Raw genomic sequence first — 25,354 nt, 5'->3', positions numbered from 1 at the left:
TTTTTTGGGGTTTGTTTTTTATCAGACAAAAGTTAATTTTGTTATCTTCATATTTAACATGGCTTTAATTTTCATGCAAAACAGAAAAAAAATATTTTAAATATCAATTTACAGTACCATGTTGATGAAAAAATATTATAAATGTCAGAATTTTGTGTCAGGCTAAGCCTAAGAACTTGTTTTTGATTATGATAACTCCCTAGATGGGCAAAACTCCAACCTAAGACAGCGCAATCCATAACTGTTTAGTACAGTTAATCTGAAACATGCTTTTTGTGTTTGCTGCTAACTGATTGCACAAATCATATACATATACATATATATATGAAAGCGAAGGTCAATGATACGGTTTGCATATTTGTAGCTGGAGATCTACAAAGGGAGAAAATGAATCATGTATCATAAAGTAGTTTTTATTCCTGAGCTTTCAGCCCCTGCCAGGAGCCTTCATCAGAGGATAATCCTTATACATGCAAGAAACAATCTGCACACTGTCCTTTTTAATGCTAAAAACAAGAAATCGACAGCAGAAACACGAAACACAGTTTATAGCATTCCATGCAGTTCTTGCTCAGCGGTATACATAGGACAAACATCAAAAAGAATCGCAACAAATATACAGAAACATCGCAATGGCGTTAGAAGGAAGGACTCACGATCACTGATCTATACGCATACAAAATCAACAGGACATACATTTAACTGGGACAATGTACAAGTAAGATTTAAGGCCAGTACTAAAAGTACAAGAGAGCTGGCTGAATCTTGGCTATCAGATGAAAACACCATTAACAGACATTTGGACATAAACCCAGCATATGCAAACTTAAGAAGAACATATTCATCTATACTAATAAAAGGCAAAGCCCTCACTGACTGACTGACTCACTGACTCATCACTAATTCTCCAACTTCCTGTGTAGGTAGAAGGCTGAAATTTGGCAGGCTTATTCCTTACAGCTTACTTACAAAAGTCAAGCAGGTTTCATTTAGAAATTCTACACATAACGGTCGACAATGTCCACCATGTTGAACTTTCTTATTTATGGCCCCATCGTCACGAAATTTGGTAGGCGGCTTCCCTGCGCTAATCGAAACCAATGTACGTACTTATTTCGGTGGTATGACGCCAGTGTCGGCCGCCATATTGAACTTTCCAATGGTCTTTGTTACTTATGGGCCCATCTTCAAGAAATTTGGTACGCGGGTTCCCAACGTTAACTGAATCCTACTTACGTACATATATATACTCGTCCATAACCTGCAGCTCGGTCACCGTGTAAGGCAGCGTTGGGTCCCCCATCCCAACGCCTCCCACATTGTTAGCTGCCTGCCTATATAAGGTTGTCCGTCGCTCCGGTCTCCACATTTCCTTCCTTGCTTTGCCACGGGATTCACGTCTCCTTGCTGATAACTACAGCCTTTTTATTTAATCCACGGCTTCTCCGCTGTTTTATTGTTCATTTATTACGATTATAGTTATTGTGTAGGTATTTTAGACTTACTTTACATTGTTCAGGTACCCATTTCCTTTATCGTTCCAACCGTACCCCCATTAACATGTCTATCGAGGTAATCATCATTGATCAAAGAACTGTCACTTACCGAGTGGTTTCCATGCCCAGAGATGGCACCTACCTTTTCCATTCTCTTTGTTACATATTGCACGGCCATATCAGGCTCACTCTTGATATCCGGAGGAACATTGTGTCTTATGTATTGAATGACTGGGACAGGTTCAAGGTGTGGACTGATGACGGTACAGGAGATAATTATACTACACAGGAGCAATATAAGAGTGAAATGCTTAAACCCTTCACCTGTGGTTCTGCATGTGAGCTGATGGCTGCCGCTGAATTGTTCGGTTGTTGGTTTCAAGTGTACCGAAATGGCCAAATATTTTACACCTTTCGATAACCGTCAATGCCTCTTAAACATCTTAGATTCACAGGTGACAATTTCAGTAGTGGACACTTTGATGTTTATGAATGTTTGAACTCTCAAAAGCTGGATGCGAAGTTATCTATGAAACCGGTTGTATGCTTACAATGCTTGACAGATGCCGAATGTCACTTCAACACAAATCCTGCAAATACTGTCGTAATTGAAACAAACCATGAAACTTAAACCGATTATGATAGCAGCAATCCAAACTGTGAGATTTGAGACAAGATTACTGTTCACATGGCCAACTGTACGTTGCATGCTTAAGAGTAAGCTCAGCGCACAGCTTGGTCATATTACAACCGGAGGGCTAATCTGACAATGTGGTATACAAAGAAATCCTTAACAAATAATTATTGGTATATTTTCCCTCAGTTTAAAAAGGTTTAATTTTCTTCATAATAAAACTTTTAAGGCAGTACTTCGCCGCTGAAAAGTGCGGGTATTTTGCAAGTAATAAATAATACTTTACGACCAATACCATCCCCCTCCCGAACACACTAACCTAGCTTATAAAATACACACATATTCACATGTCCAGAATTATATATACTGTGTTTAGGTCTCCATTATTTGGCTTTTTATACTAATCACTATGCAAAAACAATTTTTCCTCTCTGATACAAGGTGCGCCAGAAACCTTCAAGCAGTGAAGATTTTACAGAGGACATTGTAAGACTGATTAACCAAAGATACAAGGATCAGTCAGGTAGGCACCAAAATCTGTCACACCTTAAATAAAGTTGAACTCATTTAATGGGGAGTAGACAAATTATTCTCCACTACTGTTTTCACGTTACTGACTCATCTTGGCTCAAGAACGTTAGTGTTTTGCTGACCAGGGTTATTTTGTTCTGATGTGATTGGGTTTAGCCAAGTTGAATTCAACCCATATAATGAAAGTGGGTTAAGGTCAGCCAGCACAAGTGGCTTACTAAAGTATAATGAAAGTGAGCAGCACTGCAGACTCTTGTCAAGTTTTGGATCTAACTAGGATTAATCTGGTGAAGTGAAAGTGGCATTATTGATATTGCACATATCTTGCATTCAGGTATTTTGTTATTATAATTTGTAAAATTTTTTCTGAAATATATTCTTTTTTTTTCCTCCATTGCAGGAATCATTTATTGTTTTTCCCAAAAGGACTCTGAATGTGTTTCATTAAACCTTCAAAAATTGGGAATTAAAGCAATGCCTTATCATGCTAATATGGAAGCCTCAGATAAATCCAGTGTACATAGAAAATGGACATCTAACCAGATCCAGGTAAAAGGGTATTTAGACAGTAGAAGATCCTATGAGATCTTTAAAGGTTTGCAAGGTTATTTGCTTAGTGTGTTCCATCATTTAAAAGACTGGCAGGTTAGGTAATTTGCAAAAGTTGAGGTTCAGGAAAAAATTTAAATTATATTTAGATTCATCAAAAACAAGAATTATGTAGTAGAGAGAGGCAAAGGGTTTTTTTCTTGAAATTGTGCAGCCTGAGCAAGGATCTTAAACAGTCATAATGAAACTTTTTCATTCCATGCTATAAATTGTGTTTTTGTTCACTTCTGATAGCTATTTAATGTTACCAAATGACTGAAATACTAAAACAACAAAGCCTAATTCTAATGAGATTGTGCAGTCTTTATATAATGTATCTATATAGCCTCATGTATTTACTGCAAACTTTTTTCTTTCAGATTGTAGTGGCTACTGTAGCATTTGGGATGGGCATCGATAAGCCCGATGTACGGTTTGTCATTCACCACTCACTGAGCAAGTCAATGGAAAACTACTACCAAGAGAGCGGTCGTGCAGGTAGAATGCAGACATATTTAATGAAAGTACTAGTGTATACATCTAATGAGCAGTTATCTAGGAAATATTGTTAAATATTTTGGTTTTGAGTGGTGTAAGTAACATTGAAAATATACAGTGTATTACGTCTTGTACATCTACCCTGGTGACTCTGGTCACATAATGTATAACTTAGTACTATGAATCTGGTCTTCCTATTTCACAATTCCTGTAAAAAGAAGATGGTTTCTAAATGTTTATTTAACTTTTTAACATTGTTTAGGAGACTGGAGCGGAGTGGTGGCTCTGAGGCTAAGGATCTGCAACTGGCAATCGGAAGGTTGCCAGTTTGAGTCCTGAAAATGCCAGAAGTGATTCCACTCCATTGGGTCCTTGAGCAAGGGCCTTAAGATGTAATTACTCCATCCTGGGTATGACGTTAACCTGTATCCAGCCCTGTAAGCAGGTCCTCCAACTTGCAGGGAAAACTTGGAGGTTGGTGGCAGGATTGGCATTCCAGCCACTGTAAAAAAAACTCAAACTGTTCCATTTGAACTAGTGTGGTGCTGAGGTGTCAGCATTGCAAGACTGCACTGGGGTCCTAAATTGGAGGATCTTCAGGTGGTTTGTCGTGAGGTGGGGGCGGCAATGTGCTGTTTCAGTGCATGCTCCCAACGTCTCTTAGGAGACTGTTTAAATACCTGTAAGTAAAAATTTTTCATGTGATGCATATCTAGTAATGTTATAGATAACTACAAAATTTCAATAAATATCAAAGAAACAACAATTTTCCTGCATGTGCAAATCTTAGTTAATTTTTTATATGGATTGACAAAGTATAAGTGCTAAAAGTCTCTCTTGTGCACACGTGTGTAAGTTGTAAATTAAAAAGTACAGTACCTGTTGATAATCTAGTGGGAAAGGTGCATTAACATTGACTTTAAAAATAGTACCAATTCTGTACAATAAAGTTCTTTGCAGAAAAAAATGAAAGTGCACTGAAGCTTTTCTATACCAAACAGTAAAAATATCAAAGGGCTCACATAATACTCATTGGAAGTGCCTTTTTTTTCCTCTTTATATGCTTATTTATACTATTTTGACATGAATGATAATAATAAAGAGTAATTTGATTTTGTATCTTATTGTTTGCTGGACAGTTTTCACTGCTCATGATCGACCACATTCTTATCATTTTTAGGTCGAGATGACGAGAGAGCTGATTGTATCTTGTATTACAGCTTTGGAGATATCTTCAAAGTCAGTTCTATGGTTGTGATGGAGAATGTCGGACAGCAAAAGCTCTATCAGATGGTGACTTACTGTCTTGATGTACAGAGGTAGTAGAACATCATCAGAACAGGCACAATTCTTAAAGCAAACAAGAACTTGTGTATATGTTCACAGTGTGTATAATATGAGTTTGAGGTTTTCCATCCAGCTCTGACCAGTTTAGTTACTTAGGGTGGCATTGATTAGCAATTTCTTATTATGCTGCTTAGGTCCTGAATTTGGGGATTGCACTGAAATGATCCACTTTGTATTAGTTTATTGCTCTCTAGCATCTGTGTGAGCATTACAGGGATTTTGATCAGTGCAAATCCATGAGAGTCGCACATACCTTTTGGGATGTGGGAGGAAAACTAATCAGACACAGGGAGAATGTGCAGATCCATCCATCCTCTTCTGCTTACCCGAGATCGGCTTGCAGGGGCAGCAGCTTCAGCAGAGATGCCCAGACTTCCCTCTCCCCGGCCACTTCTACTAGCTCTTCTGGGGGAATCCCGAGGCGTGGGCACTGGGGCAACTCCAGAGTGGTAGAGTCCAGCCCCTCTCAAGGAGATTGGTTCCAGAGTCCACGCTGTGTGTCGAGGTGAGCCCGACTATATCTAGCCGGAACCTCTCAACCTCGTGCACTAGCTCAGGCTCCTTCCCCTTCAGAGAGGTGACATTTCACGTCCCAAGAGCCAGCTTCTGTAGCTGAGGATCGGACCGCCAAGGTCCCCGCCTTCGGCCACCACCTAGCTCACACTGCACCCAACCTCCTTGGCCCCTCCTAACGGTGGTGAGCCATGGGAAGGGGGACCCACATTGCCTCTTCGGGCCGTGCCCGGCTGAACCCCATGGGTGCAGGCCTGGCCACCAGGCGCTCGCCATTGAGCTCCACCTCCAGGCCTGGCTCCAGAAGGGGGCCCCGGTAACCCGCGTCTGGGCGAGGGAAAATGCCGGTCCAAGGTTTTTATTCTTCATGGTAGGTTTTCTGAACCACTCTTTGTCTCGTCCCTCACCTAAGACCAGTTTGCCTTGGGTGACCTACCAGGGACATAAAGCCCCCAACAACAGAGCTCCTAGGATCATTGGGACACGCCAATCCTTCCACCTCAATAAGGTGGCGGCTCGAGGAGGAGTGCAGATTAGAGATCAAATTTTGGATGCTACTGTAGTGAGGCAGCAGTGTTAACTGCTGTGTTATTCTGTTACATCAGAAAAACTAATATACTTCAGATTTGTACATGAAGGATAATGATTATTAGATATTTTTCCCCATAGTTGTTAGTTTTATAGGTAGTTAATGTAAAATTTTCATTCCTTAATTTCAGTGTTGAACTTTGCGAATATATAGGTAGCAGATTGTATAGAAAAAGGACTCAACAGAAACCCAAGAAATTTTTCAAATCTAATTGCTAATGCAGTAAGTCATGTTTAGGACCAGCTGGTTTTTGGAGAGCTTGTATTTTTTTATATTCATAATAGATGGTTCTTCTTACCTGTATCTCCACTCCCCAAGCTGTTACAAAATGAAGCTGCAGCATGTTAAAAAAATATTAATCAGGTGTCCTGTCTCATTTCCATTTAGGTGCCGTCGAACTCTGATAGCACAGCATTTTGATGAAGTCTGGGACTCCAAAAAGTGCAATGAAATGTGTGATAGCTGTCATGATGATGCCGGTAGGTTTATGCTCAATTAACTCTGTGACACAAATTCAGTGCTTTATTTCTGCCCTCTTTTTGTACTTGCAGCACACTATCATTAAACTTTATAGAATATCAGAATAAAACAAGCTGCTGAAATAGGGGCATAAAGTTATAAAGCATATTTATGAACATTTATAAACACATTTATACATTTACACAAAGTCTAGACAATAATCACTCAGAGTTTAAAGTTAGCAAAAAAAAAAATTTCCTGGCCAGACTCTGGAACTGATATGAGCATACACTGTTGAGTGTGCTGGTGTATACAGTATGTTCTTTTAATTGTTTATTATACAAAATGCAGTCTCTTAACATAAATCTTGATGAGAGTCAGTAGGGCCACCTTCTGCAAAAGTGAAGTATTGGCGGCAGTAACCAGAGGTTACCAGGCTCAAAGTCAGCTTCTGTCAGATCAAGGGTTTTTTGAAGGTCAATGTGCATTACATATCTTGTAGGGGTGCCAAAATAGCCCTTAGCGAGTGGTTTTCTTTGCTTCTCTAGAGAACTCTTTGATGTTCCACACTGGAAAATGGATTGTCCTTTTACTGTAGAATTTGTTTTCCTAGAATGACATTTTAAGTCCATGTTTTAAGAAATTTAACCCGAGTCTGGCACTAGTATTCATCTTTGGATCTCTTTCACATATTGAACTGCATTCATCACGTGCTTAAAGGTGGATACCACACTCTTATGAACTGTTCCTCTTTAATCTAGCAATTACAATAATGCTTTATCAATGTCTTCCCACATGTGTCACTAAAATGGCATGTCAGGCCTGGTGCATGTTTCCAAAGCTCCAATTTGTATCATCAAAAAATCTGATGAAGATTAGTAATTGGGGACTGGTTGGATTGTCAATTGATCCACTGTTACTAAAATGCATTTTGTATTTTTAATATCACACTAAGTTGCTTATTCAAATCAAATGATCCCAATTTTTTTTTAGCTTTTCTTCAACCATGGTCTGCACTACTTTATGATTTAATTTTATTGATATTATTTGAAGAAACCGATTCCATACTGTAGTTGTGTTTGGTAATTTTGGATAAAGTTCTGCAGCTTTCAGTTTACTGCATAGGATGATTCAAACAACAGTGTGACATATATTCAAATAATTCCACAGACCAAATATCTTCGTTTTAAAAGTTTTCATAAAATTTCAAAGCAAAACAATTCACACAAAAACAGAGAAAAAATGATATTAAAGGAAAAGAAAAATTCTGTTTAAGGTTATGTAAATTATTTTGTTTCATTTCTCTAAGTTTGTTCTCCCAGTTGTAGTTTAGGCACGTTAAGCAAGTTAAACAGTCAGAAAACTGTATGTCATCTTCTGTTCCTTTTATAAACATATCTAGCAGTCCATGCTAGCAGTAGGACTATTTCCTCACAGGCTTAATTAATGCTGTTCTACAGATATAGATAAGAAAGTTCTATCTCATGTTAACTTACAGGGGTTAAGGCTATACCATATTCTTAGTGACTATGAAAATCTGACATTCTATAGAAAGTAATCAAACACAATATGCATTTAACATTAAACATTCACTTTCTAAGATTGGCTGTTACAAATACGATCATGTCAAACTTAACAAACCATAAATCAGTCCCCGCCCGAGCGAAAGAGAGGAGAGACTACAACATTAGCAAATCTCAACAACAAAGAGAGGAGAATGTCCTTTTTCCCCCGATTTAAATGCATATTCTAATATTTGATTAATCACTGTATATTTTCTAATCTAGTCCTCATTCAGTTTTTGCTGATTTCTTAAATGAAAAAAGTTAGTTTGCGATTCTAATCCGTTCCATACCTTTCCTTCACCTGCCCCTTGCCAGTCTGAAAAATGAAATTCGCAGCTTCTTCAGAAGTAGTGTAGTGGGTATCTGTTGCATGGGAATCCACCCCAGAGAGCATTATCGTCAGATCTTTCAAGGAGTGTGGCATAAGCAATGCTTTGGACAGATCCAAAGGAGAACGATGGTGAAGATAAAGATGATAATGAGCACGAACAACAATTCAGTTATGAGTGAGGACGTCAAGTCTGATAAATAGAGGTTGATGCTTTATCCCTTTTATTTTCAATTCCTTTCCTTTCAGCTGAAAGACCTACCCCAAGAGGTGTAATGGCTAATAGTGCAAATATATTGTTCTTGCAGCATGCACAACTCTTGAGTACGAATCTAATCCACAAGCGATCTGATTTTTTTTTTTTGTTTTGTTTTAGACCTCTGAAAATTTAAGAAGGGTGCAGATTAGATTCGAAAATATACATTAGATCTTGGCATGTTTTTAAAAAAGTTTTTAATAGATCCTCTAAGTGAGAATTCGATTATTTTTTTTCCAATTTCAGATAGTACAGAACATCATTACTGAATGACTTATAACAGGTGGGCTGGGATTCTTCCAGTTGAACAAGTTAAGTCTACAAGCTAGTATTGTGGTAAAAGCCATTACAGTCAATTTGCTCTTCCCCACTTCACGACCATCCAGGAGTCTACCGAACACAGCTGTTAATGGGTTAGGAGTGATTGTGACTTCAAGGCTACCTGACAAGCATTCAAAGATTTTTGTCCAGAATGATGTCAATTTGTTGCACACCCAAAACATGTGGCCCAGCAAGGCTGGAGTTAAATTGCAACGTTCACATGTTGAATCTTGACCTGGATACATTTGGACAATTTTAAACAAGATAAATGTGGTTGATAAAATATGTTAAGTTGGATGATTGAATGTTTTGTGCATATGGAGTTGGAATGTATTCTGTGCATTGCTGCCTTTAACTCCTTTTCAGAGATGTTAAGTAAAAGATTCTTTCTCCATCACACCCTGGGATCTTTGAAAGGATGAGACTTTAAGATGTTTTTATATATTATTGAGAGTCTTCAAGACTGATCACTATTTCCTCTGGAATGGAAATGGCTGGGAGGTGAGGAAAATGATGCTGGTTCTTTTTAGTGAAGTTTCTGATTTGAATTTGGAAAAATTGTTTTGATGGGAAGTTAAATTTGAAGTGTAATTGTTCATAAGATACAAAGACATTATCTATACAAACATCTAAGTGTTTTAATCCTGGACATTTTCCAAACATTAAATACTGTGTAGGTTTGAGACGGTAAGAAAAGGTATTTATCATGTAACGGTGCAATAGATAATAGCTTCTCTGTCTTAAAGTGCCTCCTTCATTCCATATTCTGAGTGAATGATGGGCAATTAGATTATCAGTATATTGACGATAATTTGTATTTACTGGGGCACAAAGCAGGGCCCATAAAGAAGTACAGCAAGATTTTATTCCTACTGCAGACCAAGCTTGTGTATATTCATTAATTTGTGTCAATGCCCAGATCTTTATCGCTTGTATATTTGCCGCCCAGTAATAAAATTGAAAGTTTGGTAGTGCCATGCCACCTTCTGCTTTAGGTCTTTGTAGAATTGCCTTTTGGATACACAGATGTTTCAAATCCCAAATAAATCGGGTTATAATTAAATCTAATTTCTTAAAGGACACCCTAAGCACACACCTATGACACAGAATTCTTGGTTTTGAGGCATTCAATCCACGTATGTGGTAAGCTACTGAGATCTCAGTGTCCGATTTAAAGTCATCTCCAGTTATTTTAGAGAATAGTTCAGCTATGAATTTCACTGGGTTTGGACTTTGACAGTTTTCAGGGAGACCTTCAATTCTGATGTTGTTCCTTCTAGATCTGTCTTCCAGCACTGCTAGTTTCTCACTGAGCACTTTGCATTGCAGCAGATGTCATTTGTTTAACTTCTTCAATATGAGTCATAAACGTTTGCTTAACTTCTTCAAGCTGAGCACCAAGTACACTAATTTTATTCTCAAACTTACTCATATTCTCCTGTATTTTCATCAATTCTAGGTAGAATGTCTTTAAAGGTTTCAGCAAAGTTATTACGTAAACATTATCTCTTAGTCTTTTATGTCCTGAAGCAGCTTACCATTTCTCTTGTGTATCTTCTTCTTTTGGCTGCTCCCATTAGGGGTTGCCACAGTGGATTACGTTTTTCCATATCTTCCTTTTTTCTCAGTCTTGCTCTGTTACACCCACCATCTTCCTGTTCTCTCTCACCACATCCATAAACCTTCTCTTAGGCCTTATTGCTTTCCTCTTACCTGGCAGCTCCATCCTTAACATTCTTTTCCCAAAATACCCGGAATCTCTCCTGTGCACATGTCCAAACCAACGCAATCTCGCCTCTCTGACTTTGTCTACCAACCATCCAACCTGAGCAGCTTTTGACTATCAAGATAAGACAATATAGTGTCTACAGTAAATGTTAGTTGTGCATGAAACTACACCAGTGCTACTGTGTCTCCCAGCAGTGCTCTCAGTCCTTCAGCTGCATGAACAATATGTAGGTAGGGTGAGAATGATATTATGCTGCTCAAAATATTTTCAATAGTAGTAGTTTTGGTTAGTATTTTTTGGTAGACAACAGACAGTATTTTTTTTATTTTTACCTTTTTCATCTCCTTTACCATCTTATTTATTTTGAGCCAAAATTTATATGGACCCTATTTTGATCCCTGAACATGAGTGGTAGTGGTCCAAGTAAGTAGTGGTACTTCAGAATGGTTACTGGTTGGAACAGTGCAGACATTTTGGTACTCATTGCCAGCAGATACTGAGCTAGAAAACCAGAGGCCGCAAGCCTTAAAACAGTATGATGCCAACCTCTTTATGGGAGCTGTGCTTATCTTGGTTTTCGAACTATAAAATCTTGAAATTTTACTCTGCTATATCTTGTAATTCTTACTTCCTTTGTACAGCCTGTGAGGCAGTGGATGTGGCAGACCACGGAAGGAATTTGGTTAAAATACTTCAACATACACAGCAATTGGATGAAAAACTGACTCCCCTGAAGCTAATCGACTCATGGCTGGGAAAAGGTGCTGCCAAAAACCGTGTCTCGAGTGTGGCTCCACCCAAACTGTCTCGGCTGGAGATGGAAGCAGTCATTGCTTACCTACTTGTGCACCAGTACTTGAGGTATAATTCAAGACAGTGTCCATGGTACTTCTCTTTCTGGTATTGAAAGATGCCAAGAAGAAGTGGATTTAGTCTGTTATTTAAATACCGTACTTGATGTTATTTTACTGTATTGTGAGAGAATAGAATTCTACAGTATTTAATGATTGAATGAAAAGAAAAACCTTGATTATATTCACCACATTACCTGCTTGTTCAAGTCTTAAGACTGTCATGTTTTCATAGTAAAATGAAATTCTAATTTGCATGATATGGCAGCTAGTTACACAGTACTATAGACAGTGAATACAACATCATACATTATATGCAATATTAGATAATATATACTGTATGTCAGTTGATCAGTTGAGTAACCTTATGACCTGATGGTAAACCCTACCATTGGAGCTAGTAATGCGAGTGCTTGTGGTCCTTGACCATTTGGCAGAATGGAGAAGACAGCAAAGTGATTGTGCAGGATGACAGTGATTTTTACTACTGCTGTTTGCCTGTCTAAGGCAGCAAGTGTTGTATATGTACTGGGCAGAAGGTGTATGTTATTGTGACATTATTGAGAACCACAGAATACTTTGTAATAAACTTTAATGTGTTCTATTCTAAATTTAAATGTGTTGCTCTGCCAAATACCTCCCACTGATCAACTAGAAGGCTTATAAGATAAGAGTCCAGTTTAGTATTTAATATTTTTTGAATACATATTTACAACAGCTGCTTGTCTGATTAAAGAAGATATGAACACTGCTGTACATTGTGCACGTGAATGTGCAATGCCTTTCATCAGAAGACTGTCTGTCTGTCTGTCTGTCAGTCAGTCAGTCATTGTCCAACCCGCTATATCCTAACACAGGGTCACGGGGGTCTGCTGGAGTCAATCCCAGCCAACACAGGGCACAAGGCAGGAACAAATCCCTGGGCAGGGCACACACACACACACCAAGGACAATTTTAGGATTGCCAATGCACCTAACCTGCATGTCTTTGGACTGTGTGAGAAAACCGAAGCACCCGGAGGAAACCCACGCAGACACGGGGAGAACATGCAAACTCCACGCAGGGAGGACCCGGGAAGCGAACCCAGGTCTCCTAACTGCGAGGCAGCAGCGCTACCACTGCACCACCATGCTGCCCCTCATCAGAAGACTGCCCAAAGATATCTCTCAGTCGTATTTAATTTAATGTTTTTAACTTGAGTGATGGAGACAAGGTAAGGGGTTGCCAGATGGCTCCATGTTCTGGTTGCTCGAAGACACCAGGTTTAAATTTGACAGGAGTACAAATGGCTGCCTGGTGCAAGTCTCATATACATGGGGTTGGAATGAAGCAGAAAATGGGTCATCCACAAGTGAGGAACAGTGAGCAGCATAGTGAAAATAATGGAATGTTAAAGTGGGAGCCCTCTTCTGAAAGAAAAAAAAAAGATTTTATAGGACTGGCAGGGGTTTTCTTGTTGTTTTCTGCTTTTTGTTTACTTCTCTGTTACAAGTCACATTAGAAAATACAAGGGCAAGGTGAGTCCATGCCCAGCCTCTCTGTTTTCTCTGCTTGATTTAAATTACCGCGATTTGTAATTTTTATTTTAGTCCATTTACTCTAAGATATTTATTTAGAGAGCACTTACCTGATATGTTAAACATTCTGCTTGTTATCTTTTTTTTTTTTGTCTGAGCAGAGAAGACTTCAGCTTTACTCCATATGCAACCATTTCCTACATTAAACTGGGACCCAAGGCTGACTTACTGAAAAATGAAAAGCACACAGTCATCATGAAAATGAGGACCCGCTGCAAACCCAGTAATTCAGTGAGTGCTTTTATTGCCAGTCTTTTATTATGTAAATGATTTTGCTGTGTAGAACTCTTGAGGCTCAGCAATCCTATTAAAAGGCTATATGTCTTTTTACATTCTGGAACTATTTATAAACGGGTGTTATTGCAAAATGTTGAGAAAGCAGCAGTCACATATTGAATACTTAAAACAGGAAATGTGTCTTGGTAGGATAAACAGCTAACCCTTAACTCAAACCCCACCACTGCCTCAGTGTCTGACCATTAGCATGGCATTGTGCAGGGTTAAAATAAAAGTGTGAACAGTCGGGCAGTTCTAGGCATAACAACATAGGACAATATTCACTGTGGAAAGGTGCAATATAAAATAGTGTAAGAAAGGATCACTGCAGGTCCAAGGCACATCTTTGGTATTCCAGTATCTAAGAATATGAGGAGCTTGACAAACCAGTGGGGGCCATGCAACCCACAGAGTTTGCTTAGTTTTCTCTAAAACCAGCATCAAACCTTCAGAGAATTTCAAGTCAAAAAGGAAACGAAAAATGTCTGCAGTGTTAATGGTTAGAGTGCAAAATAATAGTCAAAGGAACAAAACTTCAAGAAAATGTAACATGTTTAGCTTAATGTAAGAATCTATTTACACTATAACTTCTGATCCAAGTCAGTTACCACCACAACATGCCCCACAAACTCCTAGCATGTGTTAATTTCACTTTGTTGGGGAAGCAATATGGTAAACAGTACTTCACAAAATTTCAACGAGTGACAGTTTACTTTTTAAGCTGGGCATTTCCTAAACTAATTGCTCAGTCACTTTCATGTCTGTCACAAATGATTATTCCCAGTAGCATAGTCTGCCTATGTCTCCACATTTCCTGAGCTTCTTTTGCTTGTGTGCTTCAATGCAAGCGACTATTCAGATTTTAAATAAATAACGTATACGATCACAGGAGGCTGCCCTTGAAAGTCTAAAGGAAATTTGTGGATACATCCCATACAAAAAAAAGCAATGGAAAAAAGGATACATTAAAAAAAAAAAAACTCCTCCCGTAACTAAATCTAATAATCTATCATATTGGAACAGCCATTCTTCATATAGAGGAAAAATTAGCTTGTTTTTACACTCTTTCTATTTAAACCGACACTAGTGGCACTCCAGCCACCATAAAAAAACCTCACACTGATTCCATTCCAAATGAACTAGTGTGGTGCTGAGGTGTCACCCATTACATGGCTACACTCGGGTCCCAATCTGGGATACAGAGATGGCTTGTCATGTGGCGGGTGCGGCAATACTCTGTTTCAGTGCGTGCTCCTAACCTCTAGTGGCAAGACCTGTATTTTACAGATGCACACAAATGTAGTACAGCCAATGAAATGGAGGGTCCTCAAAAATGATTCTGACTCTGATGTATGTTTTCTTCATTTGTACTAATTTTGTACTAAATATTGTAATAGTCCTTGTTATTGTGTTTACTTAGCTGTCTGCTATATTTGAAATTCATGGAGAGATATGACATAGCAAGGAAGAACTGGATGCATGTTGTGTCATCCTTCCCTTTTTTTTTTTTTTAAACTTTATCTGTTTATAGCATTGTGGATGTTATCATACAGACCTACACCCTCCTTTATTCATACTTGCAGTACCTAGGGAAAACACAAACTCTACAGTGATCCATCCAGCAAGTAGACATTTGCATTTTCCCAATTTTGTTAATTTTTATATATTTTACTTATATCTTTTGGAAGTATAAATCTTTAGGTTTCAAAGCTGGGCAAGGAGCGGCTTGAAGCAGCAGCACCCATCATCATCATAATTTAATGGCCATTTTCATAGTTTACCCCTTAAATCTATTTCCTTCAACCTCCACAGGCCTTCATGTCCTTTAGGGTGAGGCCCATTCTTCTCATGTTATCCACAACCACCTCCAACCATGTCTTCTTTGGCCTCTCTGTGCCTCATTTCCTCAACCTCCATCACTGGGCACTTCTTTATCCAGTTATCCTCTTTTCATGATATAATACAGCCAGGAGAACTTGGCTGTGTTGAATAAACCTTCACCACACACACAAAACCAGCTACATACAGTAGTACCTTTTTACATTTAACACTAGAATTACCAAAGCCTATGAAAAAACTCCTAGATCCATCCCACCTTAAATAGCTTTGCACCCCTCCGTCAGCATCTTTTGTCCTGTAAATGTATTGATAAGCAGCAAGCAGCCAACTATCACTTTCCATTTCTGAAGATGTTCAGTATTACACATCAAACTTGTCTATCACTACATCTTCTCTCATTTCTAATACTCCATTCTTGCCATTTTTAGTAAAAGTGTGGCAAACTGCTGGTAAACTAATACCAGCAAAAAATACACTTCAAACTGTACAAATTTTTTTGATGGATAACTCAGGCAGCACTAATTCGGTGTCTACAGATCCTACATGTGTCTGTGTTTTGGCTTGATAACACATATTATGATGATTGTGAAATAATTAGTTTATTACTGTCATTGTTTTTCTTCTGTTCACCTTTTCCCCTCCTTTTCATATTCCAGTCACTCCTGACTTCACTTGAACTGCAGAAAAATCAGGTTTTTTGTTTTTTTTCCTTTGTTTTGTTTGTTTTTTGGTCAAGTACGTAAACAGGAAACTGAAACAATAGCACTATAATGTAATAGTATGTAGCAGTAGTAAATATATATAGAGTGCACATTTTATAGTTCTGTTTATAATTGCTGGTTGTAAATTTACTTCATAGCAAAATTAATACTTTTATCTTAGAATACAAAGTACATGTAGCATATTTCTACTTCTACTGTATAACAATGTTTCAGCCTCTGTTCTTCATGGCTTGCTGCATCTCTGAATTTCTGTTCCTTCCATATTTTTTAACTGATTTGCTTTTGCACAGTTAGCGATGTATTTTTAATACAATACATAGATATTTTCCACTTTACTCAAGTAAACCTTTGATTGTTTACTTTTAAATACATCAATAACTTTTAGACTCATAGATTGGCAGTCAGTTTGAAATTTTTCTCTGGTGTTTTATATTGAAAATTAGACTCCTCTCAGGGCCTCTCAATTGGTATTTGAAAACTTTCTACCGTGAACGCGTGTTAATTCAGTTTACTTTGGCTCAAGCTACAAAATTAAACTTTTTTTTGTTGTCAAAATTGCATCTTTTTCAAGTGTTATGTTAATACGAGCATTAACTCCACAAACTGTACCAGGTTTAGTGTTGAGACACACACTATGGAAAGGCTGTTCTCTTTACAGATCTTCCTTAAAGCCATAACAGTGACAAAATAATCACAACGATAAAAAAAAAAAAAATTGGCACAGATTATAATTTTATACTTACAGTGGTGCTTGAAAGTTTGTGAACCCTTTACAATTTTCTATATTTCTGCATGAATATGACCTAAAACATCATCAGATTTTCACTCAAGTCCTAAAAGTACATAAAGAGAAACCAGTTAAACAAATGAGACAAAAACTCTTATACTTGGTCATTTATTTATTGAGGAAAATGATCGAATATTACATATTTGTGAGTGGCAAAAGTATGTGAACCTTTGCTTTCAGTATCTGTTGTGACCCCTCTTTGCAGCAATAACTGCAACTAAACGTTTCCGGTAACTTTTGATCATTCCTGTACACCGGCTTGGAGGAATTTTAGCCCATTCCTCCGTACAGAACAGCTTCAACTCTGGGATGTTGGTGGGTTTCCTCACATTAACTGCTCACTTCAGGTCCTTCCACAACATTTCGATTGGATTAAGGTCAGGACTTTGACTTGGCCATTCCAAAACATTAACTTTATTCTTCTTTAACCATTCTTTGGTAGAACGACTTGTGTGCTTAGGGTTGTTGTCTTGCTGCATGACCCACCTTCTCTTGAGATTCAGTTCATGGACAGATGTCCTGACATTTTCCTTTAGAATTCTCTGATATAATTCAGAATTCATTGTTCCATCAATGAAGGCAAGCCGTTCTGGCCCAGATGCAGCAATACAGGCCCAAACCATGATACTACCACCACCATGTTTCACAGATGGGATAAGGTTCTTATGCTGAAATGCAGTGTTTTTCTTTCTCCAAACATAACACTTATCATTTAAACCAAAAAGTTCTATTTTGGTCTCATCTGTCCACAAAACATTCTTCCAATAGCCTTCTAGTTTGTCCACGTGATCTTTAGCAAACTGCAGATGAGCAGCAATGTTTTGTTGGAGAGCAGTGGCTTTCTCCTTGCAATCCTGCCATGCACACCATTGTTGTTCAGTGTTCTCCTGATGGTGGACTCATGAACATGAACATTAGCCAATATGAGAGAGGCCTTCAGTTGCTTAGAAGTTACCCTGGGGTCCTTTGTGACCTCGCCGACTATTACACGCCTTGCTCTTGGAGTGATCTTTGTTGGTCAACCACTCCTGGGAGGGTAACAATGGTCTTGAATTTCCTCCATTTGTACACAATCTGTCTGACTGTGGATTGATGGAGTCAAACTCTTTAGAGATGGTTTTGTAACCTTTTTCAGCCTGATGAGTATCAACAACTCTTTTCCTGAGGTCCACAGAAATCTCCTTTGTTCGTGCCATGATATACTTCCACAAACGTGTTATGAAAAGCAGACTTTGATAGATCCCTGTTCTTTAAATAACACAGGGTGCCCACTCACACCTGATTGTCATCCCATTGTTTGAAAACACCTGACTCTAATTTTACCTTCAAACTAACTGCTAATCCTAGAGGTTCACATACTTTTGCCACTCACAAATATGTAATATTCGATCATTTTCCTCAATAAATAAATGACCAAGTATAATATTTTTGTCTCATTTGTTTAACTGGTTTCTCTTTATCTACTTTTAGGACTTGAGTGAAAATCTGATGATGTTTTAGGTCATATTTATGCATTAGTTCATCCCAAATGAAAAATTGATGGAGATGAATACAGCAGTTAGTGCTGTTTGTACTCCAGCCATTAACTTCTCCAGATGCTGTTGGGATGTGCAAAAATGTGGAGAGTGGAAGATTATGGAGGGCAACAATTCAAAAGTCCAGAATTGAGGGAACTAGCAGTTGTGGGGCTGCAGCATGTCTTGGTTCCAGCAGTTGTTCAGGTTTTTTTCAAGTGCCAAGGTTTTGTAACTCTGAAATATTATTTTGGTACAATACAGCGACTACATAGTGTTTAACTAGAAGCGTCGCCATTTTTGCTAGAAATCTCTCATAAAAGTTTATTAGTGTTTTGCTGACAAAACCTACTGCATGGATACAGCATAACAGTGAAAACATATTACAAGAAATTTAACATAATAAAACGGAAAAACAAGAAATATAACATAATGGTACAGATTGTATATGAAAGAATATTTCATAAGCAGGTTATGTGCAAAGCTTCTTCAATTGCATACCACAGTGAGGCACTGAATACTGATTGAACTTCAGTGCAACCTACAGGCCTAAAACATAAAAGAGAAACAAAATGTTCATTTGCTAAAACAAAATTCCATTAAACAATGCTTATTATGGGAGTTATAAGTACAATTTCAAAATGTAGACTGTAGCACTGTTGTTAATTGTGATTTCATTTACATAACTTAGAGCAGTACCAGATCTTTCATGAGCACATTTAACACTGTTCAGTGTGATTCATGTCACAAAGAGTTATTTGTAATTGAACTTATTGTACTCTTAATGAAGCAGCCATTTGCCATTTCTTTTTGACATAATGATTTTTTCAGGTCCTATGATAGTAACAACAGTGGTATGGAAATGTGTTAGGAAACTGATCTTTTTTGATATATGTCCCACTTTCCCGTTTTAAGAGTTTTCTGACAATAGCCGCCCCATTAAGTTCATGCAACACTTCAATTCTAAATTTCTTTTTGTACTTGGAAAACTAAAACTAAAAATTGTGCTCAATTGTTAGTTTAATTTTGAATCTGTTGCATGTTCATTATTTGTAAAGGTTTTAAACTTCTCGTCTTACTAGAGACAAAATATTCTGAGCCTGCTTTCTGTTTCTTTTGTTTAATTCATCATGACTAGCCTTAGGTCGAGGGTGTTGTACCGTGTTAGCCATTATGGATGAAGTGAGAAGTTGATCAAAATGACACCTTATGTATGTTACAAGGGTAGTAATGCGAAGTTGATCAAAATGACACCTTTTATTGGCTAACTAGAAAGATTACATTATGCAAGCTTTCAAGACAACTCAGGCCCCTTCTTCAGGCAACATGTAATTGGGGCCCGAGTTGTCTTGAAAGCTTGCATAATGTAATCTTTCTAGTTAGCCAATAAAAGGTGTCATTTTGATCAACTTCGCATTACTACCCTTGTAACATAAATGTTATATATGAAACAGCACATATTTTAAGAAAGCTTGATTCTCTAATTTATAGAAATGTTGTTGAAATGTTAAGAGATATTCAGAGGTGGAGTACAACAGATTGTCTCTCACAGTATTAATTACAATCGCTTGTATCTTTTGGTGTACGTATGGTTTCTAACAGTATTTGAGTATGCAAGCAATAGTGTAGACAAAGAATGAAAGGGCTAGTGCAGTCCTAAAATACTCAAGTTAAACAAAACATCATGCATAAGGCTTTCTTTGCCACTTTGCCTGTGCTCTCTCACTGCTTGCTCCCTCTCCCTCTACGAAGTAATTAATTTCAGATTCTTCTGTGTAAGAGCTGGCCATTCCAATCCACACGGCGACACTGGACTTAGTTTGCTGCCTTACCTCAGGCAGACATCATTTTGCTGATTTTGTGCTTTGATTTTGACTGTTAACACTGAGACTTAACCCCCTCATTTCTTAGTGCCTTTTTCAAAACAAGTTTTTACAGTTTTGGGTTGTACCAATAATCCACAGGCAGAGCCCCCTCAGGCAAGCAAGCCCAGGTCCCTGTCCCCGTGCACAAGCAAACAAGGAAAACAAGGAGGAGGTAAAAGTAGTTCAGGAGTAAAGAAGGAGGGGGGTGATCGAAAGAGACCACAAGATGAGGACCACGCCAAGGCCAAAAGGATCAAGACAGAGGTCCTTTGACTGAGCATCCAGAAGAACCAAAAAAGTACAGTGTATTAAGTATTTCCACTATCTCTATATACATTTATTTTTCACAAAAGGCAGTTGGTCGTTTTTTTTTTTCCCCCTGACAAAGGAAAAAAAAAATGCTGAACACTGCTGCCTGTGAGCATGCGTATTGTGCAAGGAACCATTCATGCTACTGCATGTAAACTAACTCAAGGTGGTGCATGATGGAATAATGCATGAAGGTGCATGCTCTAAGTAGCTGTAAATCACAGTTTCTAATTCTGTAGTGCTCTTTCCTTAGGAAGAAGATTTGGTGTCTAAACCTGGAGTGGAGGAATCTCCTTCAGGAGCCAGCAACAACAAACCCTCTGTGAAAAAGAAACGGTCTTCAAAAAAACCTAAACTGCCACCTAATGATGATAACCTGTCTCTAGAGAAGCTGCCAGAAATCAGCATTACAAGGATAGCCAAACAGGAGAATCTGCCAAATGGGTATATGACACAGAGTGACACTGAACAGGCAGCAATTGAGGTTGAAGTACAAATCAACAATGACATTTCACCTCTTCAAGGTAAACAAAAGATAAGCACTCCCAAAAAGAAGAAAATATCCTGCCAAATGAAGGACAGTTCCCACCAGGGCAAGTGTCCTCCAAAAGAAAACCTAAGCAGCACTGCATCTGAAGCTTCCATTATGTCTGCAGCAGCAGTTGAGGAACTGAGTGACTTGCGCAGTTACTACTGCAAACAGCTGCAGAGAATTAATTACATTTCAAGGGAAAACCTCCAGGATTTGGAGTCTCGCGCTGTACGCTGTGACAAGAGTCTTCTAAAAATTTTTAGACACGGATGTGGGCCTTCCTTAGCTCGTGGTGCAAGGAGCCTTTGGACACGTGTTAGTATGCGGAGAAAATATTTCATAAGGAAGTGACTTACTGATCACTGTGCATAACCCCAGAACAGGGTTCCATCATAAGAAAGAAAGTCATACACCAGCCTGCTGCATCCTTGGCACTCCTTAAGAGAATCTCCGCTCCTGAGCATTGTGGCCAGTTAATAGGAGGCTAAGCTACAGCATAGCACCTGCCAAAGGCACTGAGATTTGAAAGCTGAAGAGGTCCAACCATTTCCCCCAACAGGCCCAAGCCCTACAAAGACTCAAGCACGTCTGGCTTCTGCATATCAAGTCAGTACAGCTTGGCACGGTGGACTGTTATACATTACCAAATGCTGTCCAACTAGCTCTGTACTGTTCAGTGTGGCTCAGTTATCTGTACCCAAGTTATAAAATTCAATAAAATACAAATGTTTTTCTACTCTTACACTACTTTTCTGATTCTAACACAAACCAATTTTTATCTTTTGCTTGTAATTTGTTTTTTATCTTTTATTGAATTTGTTAAAAGCATATAACATTCCATACAATTAAATCAAACTTGACAAAACTAAATTCAAATCAACCCCAACCCATGAGAAAGAGAGGAAGGCGAACAGCCAAGAGTAAAACTTGGATAGCAGTAAGGACAGAAAGGAGTCTTTTTGCCCCCCAGTATAAATGCTTATTCTAAAATATTATTAATTAGGTCCTGCCAGGTTTTAAAACAGTTTTGAACAGATTCTCTAAGTTAGAATTTTATTTTTTCCAATTTCAGATAATATATAACATCAGTACCTCACTAACTTAACAGAGGTGGGTTAGGATTCGTCCAGTTGAGCGCAACAAGTCTACGTGTCAATAGTGAAGTTAAGGCAATTACAGTTTGTTTGTCCTTCTCCACTTTAAGCCCATCTGTATGTACACCAAACACAGCTGTTAGTGGATTTGAGGGATTGTGACACCAGTCTGAAAGACTTTTAAAGATGTTTGTCCAAAATTATGTTAATTTGGTACACGGCCAGAACATGTGGCCTAGTGAAGCTGGAGCTCGATTGCAATGTTCGCAGGTTGGATCCTGCCCTGGAAACATTTTGGACAATTTTAAACAAATTCCACTCTGTTTCTGAAATATTGAGTAAGAGATCCTTTTCCTACTGTACTCTGGAATCTTTGAAAGGAAGGGACTTTAAAATGTCAATATATCGTCTGGAATAGAAATAGGTGGGAGGTGAGGAAAACTGGGCAGATTTCATTTAGCAAAGTTTCTAATTTGGAGATGGTGGAAAAATTGTGTTGATGGAAGATTACATTTTGGAGTGTAATTGTCCATAGGATGCAAAGACACAAATCTCTAAATGGTTTAATCCCACATGTTTTCCAAGCATTAAAAACTATAAGTTTGAGAGAGTGGAAAAAGGTGGTTATCATGTGGTTAACATATTCTGTAACTTGGTGCTCCCTACATTGGTTCCATATTCTGAGTGAATGAAGGATAATTGGGTTGTTAGTATACTGACGATACCTTGTATTTACTGGTGTACAAAGCAAGGAATATAAAGAGGTACTGCAAGATTCCATTTTTATTGCAGACCAAGCTAGTGTGTGTCAATGTCCAGGTTTTTATAGCTTGTATGTTTGCCTTTCCAGTAATAAAATTGAAAATTAGGTAGAGCCATGCTGCCTAGTAGTTTAGGTCGTTGTAGGGTCGCTTTTTGAAAGCATGGATTTTTTTAATTCCAAATAAATGAGGTTATTATTGAATCTAAATTATAAAAAAAGGTTAAATGTTATGATTGAATCTAGCTGGTAAATTCTTATAACATTGCTGCTAACCAAATCTGACTATGGCAAGCATGAGGGAAAGAAAAGTGAAAGTGCTTTAATTAATTTTTTATTAGTATTTTATTATCTCTTATCCTCAATTCACAGAAAAGTCCATCTGTTTCATAAAAAAATATTGAAGTTTCTCTCCTGTACATCAGTCAGTAAGTACTCTATATGTACGTCTGTTTTAGTCTGTACTTTTAATTTTGCTTTATAGTTAAGGTCATAAAGTTGACATATGTTTAAATCTAAGTTAACTTATGTTAACATGCAGTGATTATTTAAGTGATCATAAATGTACACTTCCAGTTCTGTGATTCCAAAGTTGGCTAATAAACTCAAGTCCAACTTCTGAATCTTTTAAGAGCTTCGAGGTAATTGCATGTCAGGCTCCCACCACATAAGCATGACAGAGTACCTTCACCTGGATCTTGAAGAACACCACGTCTAGTTAGAACTGGTATGTGCAGTATTCTGGATTTCATCTGCCTGTTTTTAAGAAGAGATTTTTTTTAAAACTCCTTAGTCAAAGTAGTCTTCTATATCAATATCAGGGTTAAGAAGGTCTTCCCCATAGGCAGATAAGTCCATCTGATTTAAGATGAGGTTTTCAAAGGTCTCTTCCAGGTCTGTATCCCCAATAAGCACTGCTCCCATCATTTTACCCCGCTGCATGACTACTTTAACATATTCCAGTCCACTAGTGCATCGCACCATCAGCTCCTGGTCTGTGCCCAAGTCTTGACCATTGTACTTGCCTAAAAGGACCACCTGTTGAAAGGAAAAAAAAGTTTCTGCAGCAGCTGAATTAATACTTTAGAATCTCTAACAGTAGAAATTTAAAGGATCCAACCCAAACTATCTTAAATTTCCTTTTCCTGCAGTATCATGAAATGCTGTTGCTGAAGCACACAATGCTTGTTTGTGTCACAAAAGCACTCAGAATGAGTTTTGACAACACATCTTTTAAAGAGGTTCTGAAACACTGTATAACAAGAAGTTATTTGGTTACAGCTAAAGGAAAAATATCATATGGAAGGATGTGAGCAGAGCAAAGGTTTTTCTTTTACCACTTCTTATCAGCTTTGAATTTGATATAGCAAGCCTGTTTTGTGAATGGTATGAACATATATGCACTCCTATCACTAATGTTTCCTGAATCTTAAGTATAATAAGCACTCATTCAATTTAGCCCAGTGTGCTACATATCTGTGCATTTTAAAGATTGTTTTCACAGACCTGAAAAACGTTCATCTAGTCCAGATTCAGGCAGCTTGTGTGAATCATAGACAAACAAATAACAGCCTTGCTTATGTGTCCAATATAAATCTATTTACAGTGGAATGCAAACATTTGAGCACCCTTATTTAAAATGTCTTTACTGTGAGTAAATTATGTGAGCAGAAGATGAACTGATCACAAAAAGGTATAAAGTTAAAGATGACACATTTCTTTAATATTTAAAACAAGATAACATTTTTATTTCCATCATTCACAGGTACAAAATACAGTACCAAAAAAAAAAAAAAACCAGCCTGGGCACCTGACATGGTCAGTACTTAGTAACACACACTTTGGCAAGTATAACAACTTGTAAACACTTTTTGTACGGTATTTTCACCCATTTGTCCTCACAAAAGGCTTTTAATTCTGTAAGATTCTTGGACAGTCTTGCATTCAGTGCTCTTTTAAAATCTATCCAGAGATAGATTTTCAATGGTGTTTAAGTTGGGGGGACTGTTTGGACCATGGCAAACTGGCAGCTTGCACATCTTGAGGTATTCCATTGTAGATTTTAAGGTGTGTTTCTCATCATTGTCTTGTTGTAGGTCCTATCCTCTTTTTAACTACAACTTTTACAGATGGTATGATGTTTGCTTCCAGAATTTGCTGGTATTTATTTGAATTCTTCACTCTACATGTCTGATGACATGTTCCCTGGGCCACTGGCTCTAACACAAGCCCAAAATGCATGATCGATCCACACCCATGCTTAATGGTTGGAGAGGTGTGTGTTCTTTTCCTAGAATTCGGCACATACCTCTATGGCTAAAAATGGCAATTTTGACTTTATCGTCCACAGGACTTGTTTCCAAAATGCATCAG

The 25,354-nt window shown here is 38.0% G+C and overlaps 2 protein-coding genes across 3 annotated transcripts in view; one reads left to right on the top strand and one right to left on the bottom strand.

Annotated features, from left to right (window-relative positions):
• Positions 1 to 21,869, top strand: part of recql (RecQ helicase-like) — a 62,696-nt gene extending 40,827 nt beyond the window's left edge. The window contains exons 8-16 of one of the 2 annotated variants that reach the window (XM_039769698.1): positions 2,572 to 2,653; positions 3,062 to 3,210; positions 3,630 to 3,747; positions 4,928 to 5,066; positions 6,584 to 6,675; positions 11,496 to 11,715; positions 13,385 to 13,514; positions 20,386 to 20,584; positions 20,849 to 20,956. In XM_039769698.1, the coding sequence (XP_039625632.1) occupies positions 2,572 to 2,653; positions 3,062 to 3,210; positions 3,630 to 3,747; positions 4,928 to 5,066; positions 6,584 to 6,675; positions 11,496 to 11,715; positions 13,385 to 13,514; positions 20,386 to 20,559 (1,104 nt within the window). In that variant the 3' untranslated portion in view covers positions 20,560 to 20,584; positions 20,849 to 20,956. Of the gene's footprint in view, positions 1 to 2,571; positions 2,654 to 3,061; positions 3,211 to 3,629; positions 3,748 to 4,927; positions 5,067 to 6,583; positions 6,676 to 11,495; positions 11,716 to 13,384; positions 13,515 to 20,385; positions 20,585 to 20,848 lie in introns of both variants that reach the window. The other variant, XM_039769697.1, reaches the window with a different exon arrangement.
• Positions 21,870 to 23,302: 1,433 nt separating this feature from the next.
• The window catches only part of pyroxd1 (pyridine nucleotide-disulphide oxidoreductase domain 1), a 62,755-nt gene continuing 60,703 nt past the window's right edge, over positions 23,303 to 25,354 (bottom strand). Inside the window, exon 12 of the mRNA XM_039769695.1 lies at positions 23,303 to 24,019. Within this exon, the coding sequence (XP_039625629.1) occupies positions 23,771 to 24,019 (249 nt within the window). The 3' untranslated portion in view covers positions 23,303 to 23,770. The remainder of the gene's footprint in view (positions 24,020 to 25,354) is intronic.

The sequence above is a fragment of the Polypterus senegalus genome, chromosome 11 (genome assembly GCF_016835505.1).
Source record: "Polypterus senegalus isolate Bchr_013 chromosome 11, ASM1683550v1, whole genome shotgun sequence".
Lineage (NCBI taxonomy): Eukaryota > Metazoa > Chordata > Cladistia > Polypteriformes > Polypteridae > Polypterus > Polypterus senegalus.
Note: the sequence above shows the minus strand (reverse complement) of the source record. Positions and strands in the feature narration are given on the sequence as shown.